This window comes from Penicillium macrosclerotiorum, assembly GCF_028827735.1.
Source record: "Penicillium macrosclerotiorum strain IBT 26536 chromosome Unknown utg000012l_segment0_segment0, whole genome shotgun sequence".
NCBI lineage: Eukaryota > Fungi > Ascomycota > Eurotiomycetes > Eurotiales > Aspergillaceae > Penicillium > Penicillium macrosclerotiorum.
The window spans coordinates 31,633-42,184 of NW_026643091.1; the positions used below are offsets into that span (position 1 = coordinate 31,633).

The following is a 10,552-nucleotide window of genomic DNA, read 5'->3' on the forward strand; positions in this document are numbered from 1 at the left end:
TATCACTTAAATCGGTCGGCTGTTTGGATAAATTCAAGATGAGTGTAAAAGATATTTTGAAATGTAGCACAAGCGTCTTAGCTGCCCTGCTTTATAGCATTTTCAAAAATCCCAGCTCTCAGAGATTCCAGCATACTTCGGCAATCTATCGTCCAAAACCCGAGGCGATAAATGTTCCAAAATCCGATTTGTCGCGGTGCGTCCCGCAGCTCGCGGGTTTGTCTGAATCGGGAATAGCGTAGTAGTGTCAGATGCGCCAAGTCAACGGGTCACCTCTAGTCAGGAAAATCAATACCATGGCGAGCGCATATACGCATCTTTATTTACGTATTTCCCATCTGGGCTGCCAACCCAACCCGCAAATCGGAATAATCAAGAGATGTCGATTCTTCACTGAAGGATATTACTTCACTTCGATCTCAGACATTAGAGCCTCCATTAATGGCATCTATGTGTTGTATAAAACCACCAGTTATCCCTCAATGATTACTCAATCATTAGGAGGCTCACGACTTTTGGATTTGCCTGATTTGACAAAACAATGCAATCTATTGTTTCAGCCTCAAATCTTATTCCAATGTCGCTCTTCAGTTGATCTGCCAAGTACCAAGTCAGCGCCACCTTTACCCGGCTACTGATAAACATCCCGAAGTGATCGTATCTCAGACATATGGCACTCGCCGACTGCACCTATTCTTATGTGAATCATGATACCAAATAAAAAGTCTCATCAATTCTGGCTGATTATAAAGCCGACTTCGTTAAATCTATAGATATCCTGTTCTAAATCTTGTTTTAAATAATTATGTATTATGCTAATCGAACCACTCGATTGGGCTTACTAGGTCTTTATTCTGTATAACAGTCGTCATACTTTGAGAATCGTACATTAAATCCTCATTGTCATTAAATATGGCGTGTAACGTACTTAATACCAACACTAAGTATTAGGAGAGAAGAGAAGATATTACCGCGTGCTGCGAGTAGAATATTTGTTATATCAGCAATCTCAGAAAACATAGTAAAACATCACGTAACTTTAGTACTATAATCTACTTACAAAGCGAATGCTCTTCTAATTGTGTTAATTGAGAGGAATTTGCGCGAGTATCAGGCCAACTAGTAGTCCCTACGCGTTGGCGACGGAGCGTAGTCTCTGTTACGTGGTAGATCGACGCAGCTTGGCAGATAGATAGATATAAGAAAAACATTTGATTATATTTCATAGCATTTAAGATTTATGCTGCTCCTCCTAGCGATTTTGAGCGTTTTTCAGGGCGTTTTGGAGGCATAGCGGGTGGTGAACGATGGTAGGAGATGCGTAGGAATCGCGTTTTGATGCGGTGCGTTGTTCGCTAGTGAAGTACGCTATCTAGTAATCGCTTTTTCTACTGTTTTTTGTCTGTTTTTCTGTCTCTTTTAAAATCAATATTGGAAAGTATTCTCTTTTAAATACAGAGCATTAGCTCTTCATTCTGGAGCTAAGTCATCTCCTTCACCATCAACTTCCATGTGAAGATGTCTCTCAATACTAGACAGACATATTGAAAGCCAAATTGTCTACTCTTGACCAGATCCTTCAAACGTATCTCAAATGCCGCGCATGCCGGTGGATCTACTCGAAACTTGAACAGCATTTCCATTTAGTAATCATCTTTGGTGGAACTAGAAGTTTCAAAATGAACGCAATTTTCATGAAGAGTTCTTCATTTTATTCATAATTGGGTTGGCTGCTTCATTAAGCCCCCAAAAAAATTTTCAGCTCGGCATAGCATTTGTATCGAAAAAGCTGTGCATTGCGCGCCGTATAGCCGAGCCACACTTCTCGCGTATGTACAAGTAAAGAAGATATCATATCATATCCAATCAAAATATATTTTCTCCCGTTTTCATTTACTAAATTTCTGCCAACCGAGCTCTGTGCCACGTACCACATTGTCCTGAGGCTGAAATGGGGCTGAAAAACCCGCAGCCTTAACACGCATATCCGCCCCACAGCACGTACCTGCCAATGGTTCTCCCTGTGGTCTTTTCCTATTTTGGTTTAGCTCTATAATTTAAGCTATTGATTTTGAACAATCCATCTACCTCATAATAGGAATTTTTGGTGGTGAGGACCCACAGGCAGAGATCATAGATCCTATAGGCCTTGATCCTCTACTGTGGAAGCTGTGAATTAGACGGAATCAAACAATGAAATTCGAGGGGTATGTGATCAGAGCACCTGGTTGCGGCTGAGCAGCCACCCGCGTTTTTCGAAGTCGTCGGTAGTGCCCCACTATAAATAACGTTACCGAATGTTTAATATACAGTCAAAGGCGATATAACTATCGGCCAGCGAGTTCAACTTTTCCCATCTACATATTTTCTCAATCCCCATCATGGAAGCCAGATTTACTTACTCCTATCTCCATGTCTCTAAGACCAAAGGCGTCGAATTTTCCGCACAAAAATATCGTGACTTGCGCCTGCAAGCCTTGAAAGAATTCCCTGAATCATTTTTATCCACATATGAACTTGAATCAACTTTCACTGAAGCGGACTGGGTCAGTCGCTTGACCATTCCTGATCGTGAGGTCTTCATATGCGCTGCTACACCAATTGAACGGATTTCAACTGAGCCACATGTTGTCGAATGGATTGGTCAAGTCACCGTCCAAGGTCCTCTATCCAGAGCAGAATTTCTCCTTCCTGCTGGATACTGGCAGTCTCGACCAGAAGCCTATAGGGAGGAAGAGCGTTGGCAAATATTAAGTCTTTTTACTCTTCCAGGTCATCGAGGGAAAGGGTTAGGCAAGAATTTGTGTCGCGAGGCAATTACTTATCTCCGAAAGTATCAGTCCTTAATTCCGGGAATTCAAGTGCGTCTCGTATTGAGGCCAGATAATCATTCAACTGTGAAACTATACAAGGATCTTGGCTTTGTGGAGTCCGGAAGAGCCGCTCTGGTCGAAGCTGTCGTTGCTCATGGTGAATTAGACCTTCTCCCAACAAACACAAACCCCCCAAAACACTCGACTCAGGATGGTTTGATCATGGCAGCTCATTTTTCACGCGCATTAATAAATATGGATCTATTCTGATTTCAGAACTACCTCTCCTGTTGAAAACATACCAAATGAAGTCATGGGAAAGATAGTGTGATGCAGGAGAAAAGATCAGCGATATAAGGAATACAACGCATAGCAATTCCCTTGCGGTCAATTTTGAAGTTTGAAGGCTTGGATCAGTCAAATAAATAGAAATTTTTGTTCGAGTTTGAAACTTTTCTCACGTTTCTCATACATACGTGCAGCACACTTGATAGCTTCCCTTGGATCCTCCATATATATGTTAGCGGTCAGAGATTCAGCCAGGAATCCAGGGAACCCCAAGTCTAAGAAGCCTGGATACAATACAGGCTCTGGACTAATAGGCTACACTATTCACGTTGGCTCTAGTCAGCTTGCGAATCTGAGAATTGAGCTTCGCACAACGGAGACTCATACAAGAGTGAATATTTACCCTGGCAATAACTCGCGTTTGCATAGCATATCGTTAATTATTTTGTCGCAACGCTTACAGGAGTGGAGACCGATAATTTGTTGGAATTCTATAGGATTTATTTGCACAAACCGAGGACTAATGCAGCGTAGCAGTGCCTAATTATAGAGGATACCTAAAAGGAAAGGCGTAGAACACTATTAGTCCAAAGTTCAGCTGATCAGATGATTCTTCCTTGAATTCAAACCAAATAATATCGCGCCTAGGCTTCAAGATTGCTTAATAATGCGGAGAAATTTACTGCAGATAAGAGAGAGGAGCAGTCTTTTCGAATACGACGCTGCGGAGTGCGTGTGGGGTTGATGATCAGCGTCCGGCTAATAGCGCAACTTTATTCCCCTCTCTGGATCTTGTTATTTCCTCCGCTGGAGATTTACTTGTAATCGAATGGTCTCAAATGATCCCGCATTCTCAAGACTATCAATCAATTAGCTTCCTTTGATTTCCTCTGATTTAAAGATAAAGCTTCCGCCACAGATGGGACTATTTTTCCCTATAGGTTGCATGAACATCAACCCAAGGACAAAGAATACTATCAAAGCTTCTTTTTCATCATGAATCTGTGGACCAAGATTCTTGTATCAATTTATGCTCTTGGAGCTAAGGGTCAGAATGACACGCTTGGGCTCAGTGATGGATATGCCTCGTTTTCCACAACCAATTTTGATATCAAGCTGGTCAAAAATTCTCAAATTCTTGCGTCTCTAAAACCCGCTGGGACTAGCTTTGACTTTTTACCTTTCGACATGATTACAAACCGAGCAGCGAATGGACAATACCACAATGGAGATATTACCTACCGCTACCGAATATCTGGGGCGACAGATTGGCTGGCTGGTGACTCGTCAGCTGCCAGGAAGCCGATTAAGATTGTTAGTTCTAGTGATCTCGCTGCAGCCGATCTGACTCCATCACTCCCATTGAAATCTCCAATTCGTGTAATACGAACATGGTCTAACATCGATGGCGATCTTGGTCTTACATTCACGTTGACAAACACAGGGAATCAGAGTCTCGAGATAGGCAGTTTGGGGTTCCCAACGGAGTTCAACAGTATTTTCACGAGTCGCACAGCCGAGGATATGGCTGCAAAATGTTCGCTCACCGATCCTTACATCGGCATGGATGCGGGATATCTCCAGATCACCCCAACATCTGGAACGGGCGCGGCCTTGATTGTGACTCCACTAGTTAATACGAGCACTCCGTTCGAGGCATGGCGGAATCTCGATGAATCCAGCGTTGCACCACTCTATTATGGAAGCCAGACCTTCGAAGGGTTCTACGAATGGCAGACACACACCAAAGCATATTCTGAAAACGAGTGGGCTGGTGCTACACCATGGAATCAGCCTTCTTCTAAAGTCTTGTTGCCTAGCCAGTCAATCACGTATGGACTGCTGTTTTCAATTGTCACAGATGGTATTCGTGGGATCCAAAATGCTGTGCGAGACACCAAAACACCCTTGACTATTGGGATCCCGGGTTATGTTGTCCCGGCAGACCTTACAGCCCAGTTACATGTCTTGCACTCGAATTCGATCTCGAGAGTTGAGTCCGAAGGGGCTGCATTTGAAATTACCCAACAAACAAGCAACAAGCTCGCTCTGACTCCTACAGGAGCAGTTTGGGGCCGAACCAAAGTGACTATCACATATGTCGATGGCAAAGTCCAAACAGTCCACTACTTCATCACAGACTCCGCCCCAACGGTCATCACTAAGCTTGGCAAATTTACGACCACATCCATGTGGTTCGACGAAACAAACGACCCATTTGGTCGCGCCCCGTCCGTTATTACTTGGGATCATTCAACGGCGGCGCAAGTCCTCCAAGAGCCGCGAGTCTGGATCGCCGGGCTCAGTGATGAAGGCGGCGTGATCTATCTCGCAGGCGCCATGAAGCAATTCGCCCTAGCCGACGCCTCAGAGGTGATCAAATTAGAGCAATTCACGGAGGATGTGCTATCCACGAAAATTCAAAATCCCGATTTCACCATCCGCAAAAGCATTTTTTTCTACGAGCCGGAGCAAGTCCCAAACTACCAGTATGATCAGTCGATTGACTGGAGCAACTGGTGGTCGTGGAATAAAAATTCTTCATATGCGACAGACAGGGCGTACGACTACATCCATGTGATCGGCGCATATTGGGCGCTGTATCGCGCCGGGCGTGCCAATGAGTCGCTTTTGAGAATCCACGACTGGCAGTGGTATCTAAGCCAGGCCTACAACACTACCGTCACTTGCTTTGCGACAGACTCTTCAGGGACGGGGCTGATTGGCTACTCACGCCTAGGGCTGATGGGCGAGACTGTTGTCGGAGAACTACTTGCGGATCTTCGACGCGAGGACTGGACGAGCGAGGCCAATGCGGTCGAAGCGGCTATGAAGCTTCGCGCGGAGGCTTGGGCCTCTGAGGCAGTACCTTACGGGAGTGAGATGGCGTGGGACTCGACGGGGCAAGAGGGTATATACTACTGGAGCAAGTCCGTTACATTTTCCCATCTGGCGTCCATGCATCGAGCTGTTCGTTTCACTAACTCTAGAAAATAAGCTACTTCAATCTCACGGCAACCGCGACAAAGACAATTAACAGTATCATTGGATACATGCCCACCGTATCACATTGGGGCTGGAATGGGAATGCAAGGCGATACTGGGATTTTATGTGAGTGGTTTTGTCTCCGCAACTCCCAACGATGTCTAAGAAACGGTTTAGCTATGCTGGAAAGCTGCAGCGCATCGAGCGCATGATCCACCATTACGGATCCGGCCTCAACGCCCTGCCCCTTCTGGCGCAATTCCGTCAAGATGCCAACGATACGTATCTCCTACGCGTGGGCTACGGTGGCATCAGCGGCCCGCTGAGCAACATCCGGCAAGACGGGTCCATGTACAATGGCTTCCACTCGTTCCCCGAAACTCTCCGCGGGGATGACTATTCAGGTGACTATGGGCCTAACTTCCTAGGCATGATGCTCGGATCGGGTGTGTATGTCGTCGACGACCCCGACATCGGCCTGGTAGCATATGGTGGCAATATAGACGTGTCAGGTCGTACTGTCACTGTGCACCCACGAGACGCCGTACGTAGGCGGGTCTATGTTGCGCAAATGGGCGTCTATGTCATCCTCAGCGCGGGCCAGATCGAGAGTCTCGCGCTCGACACATCGGATTTCTCGTCACTGAAGCTACGCCTCGTGCCCGGTCCGGCGGAATATACTTCAGCGATTTTATGGGTGGAGACGCCCGGCACAACTGACATTTACTCTGTGAGCGGGGCGACGCAAAAGCAGCGAGATGGCTGGTTAGTGGAGCTTGGTTCTGAAGGGGCTGACGTGACCGTATTGAAAGTGTAGATGGAGGGATTTTATTTGGTAGGCATTGTAAATCATTGCATTTCGCATGTTCTTTTTTAAAATTATTCAATGGAATGAGGTTGACTCATGGCTGCATCGTATGGCAACTCCTGACTGAGAACGAGCGTCAGTCAGAAGAACGCTTGGCTGGCGGTTCAGGGCGATCAAGGTCGAACTTGGTACTTGGTCTTCGTTTTGTTCGAGTCACTAGCACAGAAAATCACCCTTGGGTGAACGTTAGCTTCAGGTCCATTCTGTCGATGATGTAAACCCGAGAGATTGAAATATTGTCACGGATGAGATTCCAACCAGTCGATCCGAGCCCACAGTTCCCACTAGCTACGGAGAATCGGGGCCATAATGCAATTTGAGAAAATGTCCAAAAGGATGGTGGAAGAGAGAGGAGAGGACCTGTAAGAGGAAAGATTTGACCCCATGCTGACCTATCTTTTCGAAATCCTTGAGCTCTTGAGGTAAGGAGATATGCGGGCTGGGGTTGGAAGCTGTTATGCTATTATACTACGTATCTCATTATTCCGTGAACGAGTGAGCCGACTCGCTGGCCTTCCAAGTCGGCAAGGGTCTTCTTGACCCTCTACTAAAAAAGGACGAGATCTAATTCAAGCAGTGAACAGAGCGTATCCTCATCAGTGTACATGACTTAGGCATGATGACATTTGAAAGGGATCGGCAGTGATTCGCCACAGGTATGACGATCTAACCTCCGTTCGCCATTTTTTATAGGCAAGGTAAATCCCTTCAATCTTTGACGATCACTGACGTCCAATTATGCCTTGTGCAAAAGTACGTGACTTCGGGGGGGGGGGGGGGGGGGGGGGGGTTGATCTTGAGAGTATACCTCACACTGGTACGAAGATGGTCGATCTGTGGATCGTGGATCTTTCGGGCTCGCCCTGGAACCAGGTCATGTGATCTTGAGTCACAATGCGAAGGGAGTCATCGCTAGGTAGCAAATGCTTCGACGGGTATTGAAAAAGAAGATACTGAAAAGGCAAAACAAAAAAAGGGCATTTTCGTGAATACGTCTGATGAGTCGGATTACAAAGGAAGCGGAAGATTGTCCAGCAAAAAATGGTGTTATTAAAATAGGTGTAACTATATACAGGAAAGCATTTTGGAGTCTATCGTTAAGAGTTGTCGTCACATCGTAAATCGTTCAGTTGGGGAGAAAAGGTTTCAAAAGAAGAGGTCGGAAGAGATGAGTGGGAGGTCGAAGGCCATGGTAGTGGGTAGAGTCGAGAGAGAGGGAGAGACAGAAGGGGGGCCGTATGAAGTCTAGCCGGCGATGGGGGTCACCGAGATGCAGCAGAAATTCTCCTTGGAGGAAGTCACTTCAATGCAGTGACTTTGGTCGAAGAGAGCATTCTCGGGAGACAGAGATGGAGGAATTGCAATGGTAGAGGCATCCGAGACTGGCTCAGTGAGTTCCACGCGAACCATGGTGGTCTGAGGCGAGTCGAAGGATTCCTTCTCTTCGGGGCGGTCGTTCTCGTCTTCTTCGTCGGTCTCTTCGAACTCAAACGAGCTCATGCGAGACTTCATGTCATTCTCTGTCCACATCACTGAGCCACAGTGTAGACGGAAATGAGCTACACAGCGGCGGAGATCGGGGTCGGGGGCCGTCGCTTCACGCGCGAGCTTCTCCTTGGACATGACAGTGAGCTTATAGGGGAGGGCGTTTCGGTTTGCCATCGGGGGCCAGCGTTTATTGGTATTCTTCTGGAAGAGAGGAACGGCAGGTGTCGGTTTGGGAGTTGCAGGAGTTTTGAGGCCCAGGTCAACGGTCATACTTGTCCGGTGCTGGGCGATGGAGATGGCGGATCGTGATCGATGATTTTATAGATCGGGAATTTATGGATGCGGATGGGCTTGGGGGAAAGGAAAATCTTCAACCCAGCTCGCAACGGGTATTGAAATATAGAGAGATTGTAGTATTGTAGTATTGCAGTATTGCAATTGATCGAGTTTCTAGATCAAAGGGAGGAAAGAGGAGAAGGAAAAAAAAAAAAAGGATTGTCAAGCTGAGCAGGGTCTGAAGACTTATGGTGCGACTGGGGAACCTGGTCCAAGCAATCGGTCAGCAAGGTCAGCCGACCAGGCCAACCGTTCTAGACTGTCGAGGACCAACGCAACCGGGGCTTCGGTGGGGTTCGCGGGCGCCAAACCAGCCCGGCCCAGCCAGTTCGAGGGCTTCGAGGACTTCGAGGGCCCCGTTCGTGCAGCCTTTTACCGAACTCACCCAGTCTCGGCTTTTCTGTGCTATTTTTCCCCTACAATGCCCCCCCCCCCCCCCCCAAGTCATCCAACAATCTCAGTCGCCCTACAACGATGGAAGACACAATAGTTGAACTCTATTGCCCATCAAATGATTCATTGGTCGTTTCTTTCCTTTCCTTCCCTTTTCTTTTCTTTTGTTTGAACTTCCTTTTTTCTTGTGCAAGATCTCTTTGTGAATTGGGGACTGTGTACGAGTGGCCAAAGCCGGCTATTCGGCGCTCTGCCCCTTCGAGCGGTGGCCGAGTGGAGGAGGCCCAGTTTTCTGATCAGTTGATACTTCGAAATTTTTTCGGTGGAGACCCTGCTCGTAGCTTATCTTCCTTCGACCATAGAAATAGAAACGTCGCACGGGGAAACTCACGATCTCCACGGACTACCGTGTTAGGAAATCCGAAGCCCCTCAACTTTTCGTGCCGGGTCGCGTTTTCGGCCCTTGGGCCCTTGAGCCATACTGCCGACAGCGGCGACCATTGACGGACGATCCTCCCTATGTCGCCCTATAGCGATGCTCTCGCACTGTCCAGTCTGTTGACTCCCGGCCGTTGGAGATTCACCTCATGCCGTCCTCCAACCACAACCCCCAAAGACAGACGACTCGAAGCGTGGAACATTCATGAAACGCCGCGTTCCTGAACATCAGGTGACTCCGCACTGTGGCTTCGACGTGGATCCGGCCCTGAATAAAATGTCGATCTTCCGTGTTCGGGAGTTGGGCCCCTAACTCACTACTAATCACGGATCGTAAAAAGAATCAGAACGGGGAAGGCGGGAGAACGACGAGAAAGCAGCGAACCAGCTATGATAGGTGGAGATGAAGGACGGAGTCCAACTCCAGCATTGGCCCAAGTTGTACCGCCTCCTTTCAGGACGTTCCGTCGAAGTGCCACGGTCACAACATCGGGATTCGTCTCGGGTCGATTCTGTCGATAATGACTGGGAACGTGCTCTGCGGGTTGCTCTCCTCATGGCCGGTTGCCCCATGGCACGATTCTGGAAATCTGAGTGATGACTAGGATTCGACATTGGTCTCCCGCGACGTGGATCTCGCCACCCTCCGCCCCTCTCTCGATCATCTCCATTCCCTTCCACCTCCGAAGCCGGATAACCTTGGTAACCCACCGCTACCATTCAATGGCCTTGTCAAAGCGCCCACATCGGGGTTTATTTTTGGAATGAGGATCACTACGACACCCCTTCCCCCTTTTTCCCCTATGCTTTGTCTCAATAGGGACCAGGGTGTCGGCCCCTAGCCGCCTCTTCTGATTGTTTCTTATTCGTTGGTGCGGGAGTGGTGCCTCAGGCATGATATCCCCAACAATCAGCTCCCTGGGCGCATCGGAAGCGGGTCTA

General features: G+C 47.7%; 2 protein-coding genes across 2 annotated transcripts; one reads left to right on the forward strand and one right to left on the reverse strand.

Moving 5' to 3' along the window:
- Positions 1–4,097: 4,097 nt before the first annotated feature.
- Positions 4,098–6,904, forward strand: N7462_011408 (uncharacterized protein; the record flags this gene model as incomplete). The annotated part of the gene is made up of 3 exons (XM_057083122.1): positions 4,098–6,031; positions 6,100–6,213; positions 6,265–6,904. 3 exons carry the CDS (start codon positions 4,098–4,100, stop codon positions 6,902–6,904), a joined length of 2,688 nt encoding a protein of 895 aa, XP_056927861.1.
- A 1,296-nt stretch (positions 6,905–8,200) lies between these two features.
- Positions 8,201–8,713, reverse strand: N7462_011409 (uncharacterized protein; the record flags this gene model as incomplete). The annotated part of the gene is made up of 1 exon (XM_057083123.1): positions 8,201–8,713. The coding sequence occupies one exon, from the start codon at positions 8,711–8,713 to the stop codon at positions 8,201–8,203; it is 513 nt and encodes a 170-aa protein (XP_056927862.1).
- Positions 8,714–10,552: the final 1,839 nt, after the last annotated feature.